The sequence below is a fragment of the Artibeus jamaicensis genome, unplaced genomic scaffold (assembly GCF_021234435.1).
Source record: "Artibeus jamaicensis isolate MK-2021 breed Jamaican fruit bat unplaced genomic scaffold, CSHL_Jam_final scaffold_474, whole genome shotgun sequence".
Taxonomy (NCBI): domain Eukaryota; kingdom Metazoa; phylum Chordata; class Mammalia; order Chiroptera; family Phyllostomidae; genus Artibeus; species Artibeus jamaicensis.
In genome coordinates this window covers 13,057,374-13,077,711 of record NW_026522046.1, presented here as the reverse complement: position 1 = coordinate 13,077,711, position 20,338 = coordinate 13,057,374, and the positions used below count along the sequence as shown (strand labels likewise).

Sequence of the window (20,338 nt, the reverse complement as noted above, 5' to 3'; positions counted from 1 at the left end):
AAATAAATTATAAAGATATTTTTGGAAAAAATTTACATCTCACATACTATATGAAGGTGAAGAATGATCTAATGTAATTAATTATGGAAAATACAATAATATAAAATTACATAATAGTTTATGAACTTCCTTCAAAGCTTTATCAGTCTTTCACATTTGTTTCTTCACGTTTTAGACAAATGAACTCTACCACCTCTAAATTATCTATTACTGAAGAAGGGAAGGCATATCAAAATTATTTGAAATATATTTTTTATTTTTTGGTCTTTGTAAGCAAGTAAAACTAATATAATTCTTTAACTTCTCAGTTTCATTTTATTTTAACAATGTTTGCCACATATATGGGAAACAATAGATCTGACACTACTATCCACTGTTTCATTTGATGCAAAATTCAAAATTCTCTTTGAAACTGAGACCACTTTTCTAATTCTTTTATATCCCTGTAATACTTTAATAAATACCAATACTTCAGAAATGAGCCCTCAAGGTGAATGCATTTTCTTGATTTATATCAACTTTAAATTTCTTCCTAGATTTTCTAGATATGATAAAATTAGTAAGGTTGTTACCATGTCCTTTTTTCTATTACTATTCAGCCACCAACCTGTTTTCTGTTTGTATGAGTTTGTTTTTTTTATATTTCACTTATAAGTGAGATCATTGAGTACAAAAGCTTTCAATACATTTATTGTTTCTCTAGTTATACTTGATTCATTTAAACAAATTGCACCTACTCTGAATTGGGTACTTCTGGGCCCTCTTCAACCCTCTGTCACCCATGGCTGAGAGTACAAATGAATGTATTGTCTTTTAGATGTTTCCAAAGCAAAGAATTGAAATTCCCACTTTACCTGTAATCTGGACTTAAAAAATATTCAATTTATTTAAACTAAAACATAAAACAGCAACAACAACAAAAAACACATTAACCTGTTGAACTAAACTTACATTCCAACCAACAATGCATAAGTGTTCCCTTTTCTACACATTCTCGCCAACACTTATGTCTTATTTTTTTGATAATTGTCACTTTAACAGGTGCAAAGTGATATTGCGTGACCTTTATTTGCATTTCTTTGATAACTAATGTTTTTGGACATGTTTAGGTGTACCTGTCAAATATATATACATATGTATATGTGTATATATATATATATATATATACATATATATATAAATGATTTTCTGCTCATTTTTAACAGGACTATTTTTTTGCTATTGAATTTTATGAGTTTTATATATCTTGGATATTAGTTCCTTATCTAATACATGACTTAAAATTATTTTATCACATTTAGTAGGTTATATTTTCATTTTGTTGATGGTTTCCCTTGCTGTGCATAAGCATTTTAGTTGATACAGTTTCACTTATTTTTGTCTTTGTTGCTTTTGCTTTTGGTGTCAATTTTTAAAAAATCATTTTCAAGATTTATATCAAGGAGCTTGTACCTATGTTTTCTTCAAGAAAGTTTATGGTTTCAGATCTTTCTTCAAGTCTTTATTTCATTTTGAGTTTATGATTGTGTTTGATTGGAATATATGGTCCACTTGTATTCTTTTTGTGTGCCCGTCTAATTTTCCCAGCAGTATTTATTGAATAGACTTTCTCCCTCATTATATATTCTCGGCACTTTTGCCGTAAATTAATTGACCATCTGTTCATGGGTTATTTTCTGGGCTTTTTATTCTATTTCATTGACCTATGTCTCAGTTTTTATGCCAATACCATGTTATTTTAATTACTATAGCTTTGCAATATTATTTGAAATCAGGGAGTATGATGCCTCCAGCTTTGTTCTTCTTTCTCAAAACTGCTTTGCCTACTTGGGGTCTCTTGTGGTTCCATACAAGTTCTAGAATTTTTGGTTTTATTACTGTAACAAAATACCATTGGAATTTTGATAGGACCATATTGATCTGTATATTGCTATGATACTATGGGCATTTTAATAATGTTCATTCTAATTTATGAGCGTGGAATATCTATTTACTTGTATCTTCTTGAATTGGCTTTATTAATGCTTTGTAGTTTTTAACCTCCTTAGTTAAATTTATTCTGATGTATTTTATTCTTTTTGATGCAGTTATAAATGAGATTGTTTACATAAATGATATTTCTGATATTTCATTAATAGTATAAAGAAACACAACAAATTCTTATGTATTGATTTTATACCCTGTAAACTTTACTAAATTTATCAGTCCTAGTATTTTTTGTTGGAGTCTTTAATGTTTTGTATTACATTATGTCATTTACAAATAGTGACAATTTTATTTCATTCCAATTTGGGTGCCTTTTATATGTTTTTCCTGCCCAGTTGTCTGGCTAGGACCCCCAATATTATGTTGAACAAAAGTGGCAAGACTCAACACCTTGTCTTGCTCATTATGTTAGAGAAAAAATTTTCCATTTTTCACTACTAAATTTAATGTGAGCTTTGGGCTTTTCATATGTTACCATGTTGAGGCATGTTCCCTCTATACCCAGTTTATTGACCATTTTTATCATGAATGGATACTGAGTTTAGTCAAATGCTTGTTCTGCATTTTGTTTATAATCCACTTCAACAGAATCAGTAGGAATTTGCATATCCAGTACTTACATTTTGAAAAAATTAATAAGACTTCAAAATCAGATGATTTCAGTTTTTTAAAATTTGCATAGTAAATTATTTTTGGCTCCATTTGTTCATAGGCATAAACCACAACATTTTATTCCCTTACACTAGCAAAACTAGTTACAGAGAGCAGAGCTCCAATGAATTATGAGAATATTTACTCAACTGAGAGAACAGCATGAGAGTTCCCTTAAAACAGTACTTCTGTCACATTTTCAAAGTAAATATTTAGTAAGTTAACATGTGTCACAATTCTATAAAATGTGAAAGGTATTTTTTTCTAGTTTTTGAGAGTTTTAACATTTAAACATTACTTTGTTAAATACCTTTAACCTTTAAGAGCAACGTTCATAGTTCCAATAGGTCAATCATTCTGCTTTGTACTGATTTTTTCCTAGCTAAAACTAAACAAATATTATAGTATTCTGTTGGTTTTGAAGTTTTCAGATCACCTTGAATAATACATTTGCTATTCAAGAGAAATCATGCAGATTTTACATCAAGGCCATCATGTTTAAATGTCAACTATATGTATTCTCTAAATTCTTCTAGTCAAAACATACCTATTGTTATTAAGGGAAAAAATGTATGTTGTAATTTGTTACTCACTATTGAACAGTTATTTAATAGTTAATCAATATTTAATAAATGAATATTATATATCTAGATACATTTGATAAAATAACATAAAAACCTACCATAATTGGCTTAAAGAGTGAAATAGTTTGACTCACATAATTGAAAGTCATGAACAGCCACTTTAGACTGTTCAGTTCAGATCTCTATCATGTGACTAAGACATGAGTTTCTGTCTCTCTGCTCTGTCTTTCATGGTATCATATGAAGGTTGAATTTTCTCCTTTTGAAAAATATAAATATAGAATTTACATATTTTATACCCATTACCTATACTATTCAAAAGGAAGAAAAAGGTTACCTTTTGGTTGTCTCAGAGAAACAAGAAATCACTGCTTTTAGAATCCTACAGCATGTCTCTCTTCAAACTTCATTTTCAAGATTTGGTCATGTGCCATTACTGAAATAATTCATTTGGTTAAAGAATAACCTATATTGACTTAATTAGTACTGTGTCATCTTAACCAGTATTATGGCAGGTGCAATCTGATAAACCAAGTTAAATATACAGCATTAGGATCTACCCATGAAATTTTACCCATAAACAAGAAGGCATATGGTGAACACTGCATAGAATATTTATGGAGGTTGCACTGTATTTCACAAAGAGTATATAATATAGAGAGACAAAGTACATAAAAACTTTTATTACAAAGCAGGGTTTTCTATATACATAGAATAATATATATATAGTCTAATACATACATAGAATAAAGTGAAAAGTTTTATAAAATATAATTTATATAGTTGCATACTATTTTATAATACTATAAATTATCATATAGATAATACATTAAAACAATATTGTAATGTATTCATTGTGTTCTTGGGTTTCAACATAGACTATAAGCTTTTACTCTCTATCCCTGAGCACCTAACACAGTGACTTAATGTTAGACAATTAATAAGGGCTGTTGAGTATAATAAAGTAAAAAACAAATCAATATTGGCTCAATTACTCACTTTGTTTACATAGACACTGCGTAAAATATAGTTTTGCCTTTAGAGTGAACTTTTTAAAACAAATAGCTCACATTCTTTTCATTAGTAGCATCGGAAAACAAATAAAAATAAAAGCTGACTTACCCTGTGTTTGGTTTTGAGACCTCAGCATTCCTCTTTACTGAAGGTAATGAAGATAAGGAAGTAACAGTAAAGAAAGGGCAAATGCAAATATTTGGTATATAAATTAAAGGATATTATGTAATTGCCAAGTGCCTATAGAGTATGCAAATGAAGTTTTCCTTGGACGGTAACAGATCTCACTCACAGATGAGTAGAATCTGAAATACTAAGAAAAATGAATTCCAAATAAGTTAAGAAGAAAAAGTTAACTAGAGCCCTGGCTGATGTGGCTTGGAGGATTGAATGCCAGCCTGTGAACTAAAGGATCACTGGTTCAATTCCCAATCAGGGCACATGCCCAGATTGTGGGTCAGGTACCCAGTGGGGGAGTACATGAGAGGAAACCACACATTAATGTTTCCATCCCTGTTTCTCCCTCCATTTCCTTCTGTCTAGAAATAAATAAATAAAATCTTTAAAAAGAAAACATTATCTAGATATTGAGATTTAGGTCATACATGTAAGTAGAGATAAGAAAACAATAATGATGAAATGGAAATAAGAAAACAATTACATCAGTCTGAATAAGATGTGAACAACTATATCACCATCTTCTCCGAATTCTGAATGGTGCTAAAGATTGTGTTCATTTTTCATTTCTGTGTCATCTTTTGTTTTCATGGAAAGTTTTAAGTGCAGAAATAGAATTGTTCTTTGTTGATAAATCATCAAGCACTGTGCCATTCAAGAGGAGTATGGTTTGAGTATCTGAAGACTTATTCTTTTCTTCAAAAACTTCTCTTGAGAAACAATGTAGTTAGTTAGATGGACTAGAAATCTGCAGACATGGACTACAGAATGCAGTTGTTTACTCTCTCTACTATTCTCTGCTCTATTTGATATGTAATCATAATAGAAACAGACAGAATAATTTTTATTCTTTTCTTGGGCTGTAACTCAACAGTTGATCCACGTTTCTAAAAAGTATTGTGCTGTAATGGTTAACTTATTTTTTTTTTTTTGTTTAGTGAGAAAATCCCAACTGGCAGTGCAAACAGATTTTAACACTTCTAAGAATCAACAGAGATATCCTAACTTTGTAATATGTACCTCATGCGGACTGTTTGACACAATTTTCTTAAAGTATTTCTGAAACAAGCCAGTCATTTAAAAAGCTGTTAAATCCACATCATATATCATGCTCTAACAATGATTTTGAGAGAGAATACAGAACCGATGCCTATAGCAACATAAATCCTTCCTTTCCCACAGGGAAGAAAACACTTCCAAATTATATCAATTATATATTGTTTCATTTAAAATCATTCCAAAATTTACCGGCTTAAAACAACTATATATTTTGTCCACAATTCTCTTTTTTTCTTTTTTTATTGTTGTTCAAGTACAGTTGTCTGCATTTTTCCCCTACCACTCTCCCCTCAATCCTACCCCTTTTTGGTTTGTCCATGGCTCCCTTATACATCTTCCTTTATGACCCTTCCCCTCCTTTTCCCCTTTATCTCCCTCTGGTTACTATCAGTTTGTAATTTATTTCAATGTCTCTGGTTGTATTTTGCTTGGTTTTTTGTTTTGTTGATTATGTTTCACTTATAGGTGAGATCACTATAAGGTATTTGTCTTTCACTGCCTGGCTTATTTCACTTAGCATAGTGCTCTCCAGTTCCATCCATGCTGCTGCGAAAGGTAGGAGCTCCTTCTTTCTACTGCATAGTATTTCATTGTCTAAATATACCACAGTTTCCTGATCAACTCATTTACTGACTCTTAGGTTGTTTCCAGCACTTAACTCTCATAAATTTTGCTGCTGTGAACATTGGGTTGCATAGGTTCTTTTGAAAGATATTCTATGCAGCAGAATTTTTCCTGATACATTCCCTAGAGCAAGGGACATAAAGAAAAGAATAAACAAATGGGACTTCATCAAAATAAAAACTTCTGTGTGACTAAATGAAACATCAGCAAAATGAAAAGGGAACCAACTGTATGGGAAAATGTATTTACCAATGGTACCTCAGACAAGGCTCTGATCTCCAAAACATATAAAGAACTCATATGACTCCACACCAAGAAGAAAAACAGTTCAATTAAAAAATAGGCAAAGGACTTGAACAGACACTTCTCCAAGGAGGACAGACAGAGGGCCCAGAGATATGTGAAAGGATGATCAACATCATTGGCCATCAGAGAGATGCATATTAAAATCACAATAAGATACCACTTCAAACTGGTCAGAATGACCATCATTAGCAAATCAACAAACACGTGCTGGTTAAGTTGTGGAGAAAAGGGAACCCTAGTGCACTGTTGGTGGGAATGCAGACTGGTGCAGCCACTGTGGAAAACAGTATGGAATTTCCACAATTCTTTAATATGGCCATCCAGGATAGACTCTGCTGTGTGATTCTTCTGGTCTCTTCCAGGTTAAATATCTCTTGGCTGTTTTTCTGTCTGTAACCAGCGTTTGCTGCTAAAACAGGAAGGCCTCAGCTGAGCACCTCCTCACCACCCTGCTCCTTGTGTTCTTTTTCCAGCAGGCTGACACAGGATTGTTCACATGGTGCCTTGGCATGGTCCCAGAGAAAGAGAGGGAACATGCAAGACCTTTTGAGACATAGACTCAGCACATATGCCACATTACATTGGTCAAACCAGATTCAAGAGGTAGGGAAACACATCCCACCTCTTGACAAAGAGTTATAAAGTCACATTTTGAAATGGACTTCATATAGGAAGGATAATAATTATAGCCATTTTTCAAACAATCTATCACACATCTTTCTGCTTTATCTGAAGAGTGAGTTGATGGTTTGATAATATCAACAATGGTCTTAATTCTCATTTTGCATTTGCTACCATAGATCAAATTCAAATTTGTACTATACATAGTACAGTCATGTATTTTCTGAATTCTTATGGACATAGTATCAAATTGCCTTTTCTAATTTTGAAATAAATATAGTAATCCACTATTAACTATGGGGTACAGTTAGTATAACACCTAAAAAAGTTACAAACAATGGTGAGAAATTGAGTTGTCCTTTTCTCTCCACAATCAGCATGCACATCCAGCCAGTTTTGAAAGACATGGCTTGTTATTTAGTGTGATTTCATTTGGGAGTTTCTTAACATGGGGTATAGTGAATGTTAATTCAAGTTTAGGATGGGTGGCATCCTGTGCCCATTTATGAATATGAGAAGGAACACTTCAAAGAGAGTCATCATTTTCATCATTAATTTGCTAATTCATGCAGAAGGAAATGACTCATGAAAACTTTAGATACCTTTGTTTCAAAATTAATTTTCTTCAGTATTCCTTTGCTTGAGCTTAGTGGAAAAGGTTTGTCAGTTGAGTGAAGATGCTTCAACTACTTCACTGATGCTGCTAGGATTATTAATTAGGCTTCTGAATTTGGCCCTGCTCCTTTCCTGGTCACCGTGATGTGTCATTGAAACAGGATCATTAAAATAAGTGATGTGTGTTGTGATTTCATTAGTGTCATCAATAATGTATTACGCTTTCCTTTTAGTAGGTTCTTTGTGTTGTGTGTAGGTCAGGATGACTGTATGCATTACATTTATAACATACAAATTGTTACTGATGAGGGAAGATAGGCATGAGGGTGGAATTAATGTTATTTTAAACAGGATGACTACGAAAATGAGTTCAATTAAATAATATTTTAATTAGGTCTGATGTTTGTACATGCCATACTGAGGTACATGCTATGTGTATGCAAATAGGATGGTGATTTATTGAATGAATAACACAGCCCATTCTTTCTGCAAGAACACTTTTCTTCAGGTGGGTGTAAGACCAGGAGTAGTTCACTAAGGAATATAATTTCTGGGGGTGAAAAAGAACAGACACTTGACATGGAAACTCTTCAAGTGTATTGTTTTTCTTTGTTTACATTTTTTTCCTTGCCAGACATGTGCCTTTCGAGTACCTAGTGGCCCATCCCCAGTCTGCCCTAATCTGAAGAATAATTGAGAAACAGAGACATATTTGGTACCCTGATGCCAAATAGATTGTTGAAATCTTACCTATGTTTAACTGAGGTTCAATTTTGGTCACATTACATGGGAATACAAAGAGTTTTGGCTTAGAAACTTCCATTGGAGGCACTGATCTAATCAAAATATTTTCAAAACAAAGGAAGTATAGTAGTTTTGGTACAATAGTAGTTTTGCTTCTCTGGAGTGATTCTGTAGTACATAGGGTTTTTGACTGAATGTATAAGAAAGTTCTCAGAAATAAAAAAATATAAAAACATGGCTGAATTTTGTTCTTCTTGTCCATTTGAATATTAAAATTAAAGTAATATGAATGTAATGTTTTGGAAGAGGGCTCCAAATGCAGAAATTTATTTTGTACAAGCAGTCAGCTGACTGGGTTTTAGTACAAGAAGAGAACTAGGAAAAGATGGGCTATGCCTGAAAATCACTATGAGAAATTATACTTCTCATAAAAATTTAAAGAAGGAATCTTTGTTATCCTCAATTTGTTTTAAGATAGAGCAATATATCAAGGTGAAAAGCTTTTATTATAATAAAGATCAGCAACCTAAGGTATATCAGCAACTACACAAAATGAAAGTTTTTCTTATATTATTAAGAAAAATTCTATTTGCTATTTTCCAACTAAAATCTCAGCACTTGCAATTTCATGCTGATTTGTATCCAATTTGGGTAGAAATGGATATGAGTGTTTATCTTACATGATAGCTTGCCACAGCCTACTACTTGAACCATGCAGCATATGGAAAATGTGTTTAGCTCCTTGTAGAGTTTCACAAACAAAAAAAAGATCCATTTCTATTCATGTGGTTTGTTTACAGTCATTTCAAAAATATGTTACTGTGCTTCTTCCTCATTAGAAAAAGTAAATGTTGGCACACAACAGACTCCATTGCATTGGTCTTTGGGAGATATATGTACCACTTTCCAGTTAATGACAAAAATAAAAAGTAATCATACTTCTGTGCTCTCAACCTAAACATTCTTTTTAGGATGTATTTGAATTCTTATACATTAGTTCTCTTCTAGATATTTTATATACATATTAAAGCCTGCGCTCAAGCTTAAATGAATTGTCATTGATGGATTAATCCTGTAACCTTTCTGAGCATATTTTATTAATATCTTATCTTTAAATATAATGTTAATAATAGTTAACATTTAATAACCACAGAGTGTTAGGTAGAAATGTATTTCAGGCCAGTGGGTTTTGAAAATATCGAAAAGTCACTCTAACAGCCTGAAAATCATTAAACACGCTCCCCATAATGTGTCAATTGCACTGGCAAGCTCACTAAGAGGCAGTTCTGGGTGACAGAGATGATAATGTTTTTGATTGTTGGCATGCTGAGCAATATGCCTTGAAGGAATGAAAGTATTCAGTAGAGCTTTTGAAAATATCTATTACGTTTGTACGTTCTGAAAATATGTTTTCAAAAAATGATTTACAATTAAACATAAGATGGATAAAAGAGAGGGAGTAATTCAAAAGTATAAATATTCCCTGGCTAGCATGACTCAGTGGATTGAGCGCGGGCCTGTGAACCAAAGGATCACAGTTCGATTCCCAGTCAGGGCACATGCCTGGGTTGCAGGCCAGTTCCCAGCAGGGGATGTACGAGAGGCAACCATACACTGATATTTTCTCCCCCTCTCTTTCCCTTCCCCTCTAAAGATAAATAAATAAAATCTTTTTTTAAAGTATAAATATTATGAAAACTTATTAAATAGTTATTAAACTAAATTTTTATTGGTCAGTATATGTCAACTACAAAGAAATACTTTTTAAAAGATTGAATGACTAAAATATATTTTAAACATTTATTCTTGAAATACCTTAAACTTTAAACCATTTTTGTTATTGTGGGGGTGACTACTTCACGAGAGTCCCCCCCCCCGCCCGGTGCCACAGACACACGTGAGTGAATAATGACCAAGACAAAATGAGATCCGTTTGGGGAGGCGGAGTGGACTGTGGCCAGTTTCTCAGTGGAGACAAAGGCCAGCAGCAGCCAGTTTCTCTGAGGAGAAAAAGGCCCCGAGCACCCTCTTCCAATCGCCTTTTATTGGATTAAAATACACAGGAATACAGGGCAGCAAGGATCAAACAGTAGATAACATTTTAAAGAAATCTGAGGGCTTCAGAGTCAGTGTTTGTCAGGAAGAGAGTTGCAGAAACTTTGGGAGACATACTCATTTCCTCTCGGACCCTTATCATATGAATGAAAGCACTCTTAGCAGAGCAGATTTCACGGGTTAATCAGCAAGTCTTTGTGATGCCAGATTTCCCCCCAGGACATGCTCTAGCAAGGCAAGGAGCTGCACCTCTCCCCAACAGGTATTCAGGCTTAAGGGGATTAGAGCCAGGAAGCACTTCTCCCAGAAGACATGGGGACTCGGGCTACGTCAAAGCCAGGGAGGTGAGAGTCCGTTGCTCCTTATTACAGCCCCCCGAGTCCTTCCGTGAAGGTCTCCCAAGTGATTGAGTCTGGCTTAGGTTGCCCCCCACTGTGAGGGGTCTTATCGGTCATTGACTTCCAACCAAGCTCTGGGAGCAGGGAGAGGAACTGAGGCAGCATTTGCTACCAGAGACAGGCTTTGTCTCCTGCGGCTGGCGTTCGAAAGGTCGTCTCTCACCCTTAGCCACAAGGGGTAGAGATACAATTCCTAGAACTAGGCAGAGCAGTCTACTACATGTTATTATATGTTATATATATGTATATATATAATTGATTTTATATATATATATAATTGATTTTATTGGGGTTATATTGGTTAATTAAATATGATTTAAGTGTATAATCCACACTTATGAGAAGATGGTATTTTAAATGTCAAATATATACAAAGAAGATAGAATAGTATAATGAATTTTATTATCCCATTTTAACAGTTATTAACTAATGGTCAGTCTTGTTCCGCCTATACTGTCCACAGTTCTACCTTCCATTTCCTCTCAAATATTTTGGAGGAAATCCCAGACATGATCATCTTTCATTTATAAATATTACTATGTGTATTTCTAGAAGACAAGGACCCTCTTTTATAAACATACTGATACCATCATCACACCTAAAATGCAAACAATTCTTTAGTGTTAGCAAATCTTCAGTATTCCATTTTGCATTACTACTCATTTTTTAGTTTGTTTCAATTAAAGCCTAGTAAAGCCTACACTTTGTGACTGGTTGATGTTTCTTTAAGTCTAAAGCAGAAGTTCTCAATCAGGGGTCAATTTCACCCCATAAAAGGTAATTTTACCAATCTGGAGACATTTGCAACTTCTACAATTTCTGTGGACTAAATTTTTGTCTGTTTAAAAATATTTTATATAATTTTATATTTTCAAAATTATATAATATTTGGGAGATGTATATTTTATATATGGATATATATTTTAGGGAGAGAAAAAGAAAGAGAGAGTTAAGATCCTTATCTGATGTGATGGTAGTTGAAGGCTGGGCCTTTGGGTGGTAATTAGGTTAGGTGAGATCATGTGTGGGGCCCTTGTGCTGAGACTAATGCCCTTATAAAAAGAGAAGACACAAGGAGCTCTGTCTGCGTGCATGTACCAACCCAGATCATGTGAGACTACAACAGGAGGAGGCCTCTCGCCAAACCTCCTGGTGATCTGGACTATGCTGGCACTCTGATCTCAGGCCTGTAGCATTCAGAACTCTGAGAAGTCTATGCTGTTCCATTAGAGTAGCCCACACTGACTGAGACAATTACTGGTGTATAGTGGTTGGAGCCCAAGGATACTGCTAAACACCCTACAGTGTACAGGACAGCTGCCACAAGAAAATTATCCAGCCTCAAATGTCCATAGCACAAGGTAAGAAACCCTGGTCTAGAGGTCTGTCCTTCACCTGTTTTTATTATAATGTATTCATTTAATAAACTACATCATTAATTCTGTAGTTCCCCACAGTCTACATTTTGCTGATAATACATCATGGTTTCATTTAAGATATTTTGGTGTCCCTTGTATTTATTAGCAATTAGATTTAGAAGCTTCATCAGATTCACATTTTTAGCAAAACTATTTTATTTTATAAATAGTGTAGTGTCCTTCCATCAGGAAACACATAATGTCTGATTCTCTCATCACTATTGGAAATTTTGATGACTGATGTCTATCTACATTAATTTCTTAGATGTTGAAAAGTGGTATTATAATTTTATTACTTCTTTATCTATTGCAAATATCACCATTTCTTGGAAATATTGATTATAATGTTTGATATGAAAATAGCATTGTACATAAATCACTTACATATTTCATAAATATTTTTTAGAAACATCCTGTATCACCTTGATGACAAGACAAGTCAGTTTTCGATACTCCTGGAAGCGTGGGAGCACCGCCAGCCCCTTGCATCCAATGAGACCTTTCGAGAAGCTCTGTCAAAGGTGTTGCACAGCATTAATTCAGCTCAGGGTCACTTCAAAGCAGGACTTAACGTGTTCGACAGTGTCTTGGATGGAAATAACTGAGAAAAATCTCAGCATTTTTAAAAGGTTGCTTACAATTTTCCAAACAAAAGCTCTAATTTGATCGGATTTTCTGGCATTGAAGTTTTTTCCCCTCAATGACTTTTTACACAAATCTGAAGATGACATTATTACATTGTATTTTAATGGACATACAAAAAGAGCATTTTGCACATTTAATATTTTTCTTATATCTACATTTCTGAATATGTAAAAGCAGTTATTGAAATAATACTTAAGATTTATGTATGAAAAAGAAATCTACTGTATTTTTATATATATAAAATATTGGGGGGAAATGTTCCGAGAAGTTTTGGACAATCTTCACTCCTATGGATAAAGCCCATAGGAACAGAAGTTGTGTCTTATATTAGAGCCTTTAATGTCCTACTTTCTGTAATAGAAAAGGAGGGTTGATATGGTTTCAGCATAACTTCATTATTAAGTATTCAATATGAAGAACTCACGTATTTTGACTGAGTGATTGGTTGACCAAAACCACTTTGAATGTTTTTATTTTATGAAATGAAGTGCCTGTTCGTACACAACTAGATGTAGTAATACACTGGTTATGAAATTGTATTTTTTAAAGTATTAATGAAAAGAGAGCCATAAACATTCCAGGGAAAGATCTTCAGGTAGCTGCACAGAGCAATTTAAATGCAAATTTTCCCTAACAACTTAAAAGGTGACAAGCTTTGAAATCTCTAATTTGCCTCAGTTGATTTTGTAAAAAATTCAGAAGTGATATATGCCTTATGAGGGATAAATTTTTTATTTCTCTGTGTGTTGTTTCTGTTAGAAGCTCTAAAACAGACTCCTCTAAAATGAAAGCATCTTGCATTCTTTGAAAACCCAAATATCTTAAAAAGCATTAAATTGCTATTTTGCCACCAACAAAAAGGACGTACTATGATAGAAAAAGTTGTTTTGATCAATGAAAAAAGTTCCTTAATTCTATGAGGAAACTTTTGATATGTTTTTCTTCCTTACCCATAGTTCTGACAAAGATGAAAATAGAGATAATATTCATGATCCTAATTTTATGTAGAAAAAAAACAGTGTTACTGTATGAATCAGTCTTTCCCACACTCCAATTCTTTCCTCATGTGAAAAATGAAACTTTTCATACTGACATTGTCATTGACTGGCCCTGACATCCATTATTCCCCGAAACCCCAGACTTCTGTAGGTGACAGTTTAAACTTTTAGCTTGCCGTTAGAAAATGATTTGAATTTTTTTCTTCTGATATTGGATAAAGCAAATCCCCTGAGGAGACATCTTCAGAATATTTCATGTGATTTTCTTTCTCTACTCAACAAACACACTTTCCCATTATACACGGCTGCAATATACATTGCAGACAGCGCCTGTGTGTCTTAAGTCTTTGCTTTTTATGGATGAGCATAAACCTAATCTTAGTTTAAAAGAAACCTAAGTTGAGGGGAAAGAATTAATCAGTATTGATTAATTGATTTATAAAGCTCAGCTGTTCCTACCCTAAGTAATGTTTTTGTGCTCAAGGCAAAGAAGAAAACAGAGGCAATTAGCTGGATAATTCGAGCAGTAATCCATTCATTTGATTGCTTGTGTGCGTATATTTTTACATGAGAAATTAAACTACCTTTTTTAAAAAAAAGCAATATACTTGTTTGTTTGAAAGTATTTGCTGTGTCGAGGAGTTTCTACAGGAAAGGGCTAAAAGGGCAGGCAGCTGCACACCTCGACGTCCTCCCCCTCTTGCTGTCCGGAAACCAACAGCAGAAAAGAGGTGAGAATAGGTGGAGGGACAGGGGTGGGGCCCAGTAAGGGGATGCTGTGTTTACCAAAGGATCTTCAATACTCAGTCAAGCTTTAAGGTGTGCACCGCAGTTCTTCATTTGAAGTTGAATTTAAAGCAAAGATAAATAATGATCAGTTTGATAGTTGATCATTTTAGAACAAAATCCTAAGCAAATTCACACCTTTAGGCTGTAAGAGCATTGAAAGCACAAAATATTTTTGTTTGTGCATTTTGTTTAATGATTCTGTACACAGGTAAACCACATTGCACAGATAAAAATCCAAATATTATGTATTCTGCACTTCTGAATTATATGCTATTTGATATATTAGAACTGAAGTTCACTCTGGAATAACATGTTTCCTCAGTCTATTTGAGAGATTATGTGAAGAAATGGAATTATAATTAGAACAGATGTCCACCAGTTTTACAGGGGCTGCTCTGTATCTTTTGACTGCAACAAAATTCTTTAACTGAGAGCTATACTGCCGAGGTCTGATTACTTCAGGTTCCTCCAAATTTCTGTAATTTTAATTATTTTCCCATCGATCCAGGTACATAAAATCCTTTGCAAGTTAACAAGTGTTTTTGGTGAATTGGTAGTAGGTTTTAATTCTTGATGAGATATCTAGGTGCCTGTTAATTCTCACAATCCTTCATGCATAGACTTGTGTCAAGATACAATAAGCCATAAATGCCAAGAGAATGTGACAAGCGTGCACCACTGGAACTTGGGTTCAAGAAGGGTACATTTGGGATGCTACCCTTTGTGGAAGAGCATATATTCTGGAGTTAAAAGGAAGCCTAAGAAACATTCAGATCTAAGCCCTAAGGTGTTACCTTCAGCCAGGAAAAGCATCATCACCCCATCAGGTGCAGTAACTGTAGCCAAAGTAATTAAGAAACTTGGATATAGTCACATATTTAGCTCATAGCAAAAAGCCCTACTGGAATTTAAGCCTCTCTGCTTTGTCATGCAGTAAATCCAGCTCTCTCTGAGATGCTAAGGTTATAAACACTCTTTTCCAGCAATCCTATAACATGAGCCATTCTATCAAACACTTTGTGAACTGGAATCACTGCTTTAATTAAGGTCTAGCTCATCCATTGTTTATACCTGACAAACAAAACTTTCCCAGGGAATCCACATAAAGGACTGGGTACTCAGGAGGAAGTAAGTGGAGAGGGTTTCTACACGACGCCAGAAGTATGAAGGAGGGTATTGAGTTAAATGCTTTTATGAAAGCATATTTTAGATCTATATTAAATCAACAACCTAGCCCTAGCTGATGTGGCTCAGTGGATTGAGCACCGGACTATGAACCAAAGGGTTGCCAGTTCCATTCCCAGTCAGGACACATGCCTGGGTTGTGGGCCAGGTCTCCAGTAGGGGGTGCTCAAGTTGCAACCACACATTGATGTTTCCCTCTTTCCCTTCCTTCCCCTCTTTAAAAATAAATAAATAGAATCTTTAAGAAAATAAATCAATCAGTAATCTGAATTAGTGTTTCTCGAAATGTGGATTTTGGAATGTGAGAACTAGTAATTTTCATCTTCAGAAGGATTTCCCAGGTGACCAATTATGAACTCTGACGTTTAAAATTTTTCAATCTGCATTACTTGCCAACATATCTTTTTAAAAAAAGTCACACTAACAAGAGGTACCTGAAGCCTTGCTATTAAATGAAAGAAAATAAAACTCACCATTGTATCTCTCAAGAAAGGATGCAGATAGCTAACAGCTGTGCCTGCTACATATCAGGCAATGTTTGCATGTTTTTGTTAATTGAATTCCCACAACAAGCTTTTTTTTTAATGTGGAAACTTAGTTGAGTGGCCAAAAGTTCTACAACTAATTAAAGCATCTGAGATATGTTCCTCTGATAGCAAGTCCTCCGGTATCAAGTCCTGTGTTCATCACACTGAGTGCTATGGAAAACAATGGAGAGATTATTCAGTTATAGAAAGTAATAAACTTGAGAATTTAATGTATTTCTGCATAATTAATGAGACTGTTGTTTGTTTGACACTGCACTGGTTTAATGAAGAAGTTTGAAGAAACAAATTGCATCATTCCTTATGATGGTGGCCCACCCACCCCAACAATGGTGTACATATGTAGATAAGTTAGGTGATATCTATAAGAGCATTAAAAATCAATGTACCATTGTAGAATATCACTACTCCCAGATGTAAAATAGTAAAAAAAGAACACAACCCACATGTCTGAATTTCCTCCTGAAAATGCCTATGTAATTTCACTGGGAATAATAAAATGAGCAGATGCTTAGATTTACAACCACAGTTTTATAACATCCTTGAAAACTTAGAATAACTAATTGACATCTTAAGCTAAATAAATATGGAACATACCGTACATTCCCCCATTGGAAAGATAAATATTATAAAAAGAAAATAAACTATGATTTATTACCATCTGCCTAATAATGAATCAGCATCTTTGCCTCAAATGAAAAGCTATTATTACACAATAAATTGATAGATTTAGCTAAAATATTCTCAGAGACACGGTGTGGTATGGGTAATTAATTAACACACAAAGTAAGCTTTCTCTGAGGATAGCACATTGTCATATTTTTGGTTTAATGGGCTATTTAGCTGTGTTTGGTCACACATTCTCTTAATAGAGAGGAATTATTTTTGATTGCTAATCCATGTGTTGAGAGGAAGCGAAATGGGTCTACATATTCCAATAAATGTATCGACAACTTAATAGCTCCATGGTCAGAGCACGGAGGAAGCCCGGTGGGAAAAACCAAAGAATGTGGTGTTTGAGAAAATGGTTTCTGTCCAGCTGTAGTAGTGAATCTTTATTTCTTCCATATGTTTAAATAGCTAGCTTTTAAAAATCCCCATTAGGATCTGCTATTCTGATAAACCTTAAAAAACTTCAGAGTTCTAAGCACTCTATTAAGTGCAAATATTTTTAGTTAAGTGGTTTGTTTATGCAATTCAAATTTTGAAGTGATAAGAATTTAAAAGGAGAGTTGCAAAAAACCTGTTTTTGAATTCAACTGACTTTGGTCACCATATCCACTTAACTTTCTGTTTTCTCTTCTAGTTATACTTTAGCAGTGAGATTAGGATTTTTCTTTTTTACCTCAAAAAAGTAATTTTAAGACCTATTTGACTCAATATGCATTTTTCTGTAAATCAGACAGAATCTCATTTCCATGATATGTTTTCATGATTCTTTGAGGGTGTGTACTGGAGAGCCTTTAACATCCCTAGGACTGCCAGGAGTCTTGAGGCCTTGCTCATTGTGAGATGACATATTTCTTAAAGACATTTATAATCTGATATTCCGATTGTATCAAATTTACAAAGCTAGGGATTAAATTGAAGCACTTTCAGGTAGCATTCAAGAAAGAGAAGCTGCTTCACATTGGAACATTTCTGCTTAGCTTATTTTCTCTTTGAAGTATATAGTTATATAGCTTTCTGTAACCAAAATGGTAATTTTGATATTTTCAGCCAAAATACAATGATTAAAACCAAAGAAATGTATGGATACTCTAATTTCTTAAGAGGATTCTGTCAAGAATTAACTCAGGAGCAGTCAGTTCAGTGCCCACCTCTAGACAAAGCTTGGCTGAGTGGGGACAGAGCCTGACAGTGTTCCGTCTAATTCATGTGACACCTTGAGCCAATAAGCACTGAAGTAGCTTTTCTCAGAGGGAGACAGATTCTATTTTCCAGGGGCTAATTATTATGCACCACCTCAGTCCCCAGAGGACTACACAAGTGCCTGCACTCTACCATATGTCATGTGCTATAATCCAACAAGCTCAAGAGATTAATATACAGTCATTACTATGAATTATTACGTTGCATTGAAGTTAATGTAGGTCTTTTGTTCTAATTAAAGTGTAAACTTGACATCTGAAAGAAGTCTTTTAACTAGGGAAGTGCTGTTAATGTCTCTATTTTAATGAACTACATATATTTTTCAATCACAATGTGTAATTTTTTAATTATCTAGACTGCTCACTAAGTAAAACTCTCCAACTTCTTCAAAAATTTTTTACTGAGTATGTTGCAATGCTGAAGAACCCTGCTTGGAGTGTGTTTTACCTTTTTTAATTCTTAGCCATTGTTGAATCATGTTTTTAGTATATGTAGTAGTGTTTTATTAATATTAATAATTAATAATTATTTGTTTTCCTTTATATCAAGCTGCTGCACATAGACTGCCTTATTTTGAAAGTCAGAAAAATGCAATTTCTCTATAAAGACAATTTTATCACGTCTGTTTAACAAGAAACAAACAAAACATTTTACTACACCACTGGAAATTGTCTGCAGGAAACAAAATGTCCAGATGGTTAAGGGTAGCTCACATAATTATATTCCAAAGATGTTATAAATAATTCCTTTTAGAAGCTGAGATAGGACTATTAGTCACTATTAGGTGACTAAGTATTTACATTTTACGCAGAAACTTTTAATGGCAAATATATCCCCTGCATTTTAACTTGCTACTTGAAAAATATGAATTGAATTGTATTCTGAAAAAGTTTTCTAGAACATTTTGAAAGGCTAATTTGTTTTATAGACATGTAAAATTATCATTTTGAAAATAGTTTCATATATGTGATTGTGATGTTAATATGTACTATGCATTTTTCAAGTCATATCAGTGTAACAATATTTAGTTACATAAAATTATATAATACATAAAATGTCTCAGTTGCATAACAATAAAAAAGAGCTATAAAATAATGCAAATGTTAGAAGATTTATAAATTAACTTGGCATAAAATTTGGAGGGCAATATCTCCAATTAAATTTTCTCTGATTAAGAGCAAATATATCTGAAAAGTATCTTTGTGACTAAATTGCCCTCAACTGTTACAGTGTGAAATATTGTTCAAAATAATTTGATTATTATCTGTGACTCAGAAATCCTTTCATAGATAATTTGATATTATCCATGACTTAGCAAATTTCATTGTAAAGAAATTTTAATGGTCATTGTCTTTGTTGTGGTTGATTTTTAATGACATTGATTTAGAGGCATGTGTCTATGTTTTGCAATTACTGTATCAAGTTGAATGTCTAATCTCTATAATGTGTGGGTGTCCATCAGGAATTTGGTGTTTTCTATATTTAGCCTAAGTGTGATCTCACCGATTTGATAATGTTTTATCAATACATATTACTCAAATGACTCAGTATGAACTTACTTGGGAAAGTATGTTGTGATTTGGAGTGACCCAAATGGGATTGAAATAATAAATTGAGAATCCAAGTGAACATTTTATATTTCACTTACTTAAATATCTGCACATAATTTAAAACATAGTATTATGGAATGAAGGCATCTCTTAAGGAATATGTTCTAATTCATAAATGCAATGAGTATGTACAATAAAATGGTAATATTTAAAACACCCACTTAAAATATTAAATGTATATGAAAATCATTGCTATTCTGTGTTTTGTTAAAAGATATACAACATTTTAGATATGCAAAATTAATAAGTTATTAACATGCATTATTATTTATGTAACATTTATTACACCTAAACAAGAATAAGTCTTGTTCAGAAAACATCCTATAATATTTGTCTTATTTTTCTTCTTTGCCTTGCAGTTTTTTCTCAAACGTGCATTGCTCATTTCTTTCCTCTATTATTCTCCTGCCTTTATGTCTTTTCTTGCCAGTGTGGGCAGTGG

General features: G+C 33.6%; 1 protein-coding gene across 5 annotated transcripts in view; it reads left to right on the top strand.

Annotated features, from left to right (window-relative positions):
• Positions 1-20,048, top strand: part of NAALADL2 (N-acetylated alpha-linked acidic dipeptidase like 2) — a 1,140,409-nt gene extending 1,120,361 nt beyond the window's left edge. For all 5 annotated transcript variants that reach the window (XM_053657983.1, XM_053657979.1, XM_053657982.1 and 2 more), the window contains one exon: positions 12,659-20,048. In XM_053657983.1, the coding sequence (XP_053513958.1) occupies positions 12,659-12,857 (199 nt within the window). In that variant the 3' untranslated portion in view covers positions 12,858-20,048. The remainder of the gene's footprint in view (positions 1-12,658) is intronic.
• The last annotated feature ends 290 nt before the right edge of the window (positions 20,049-20,338 follow it).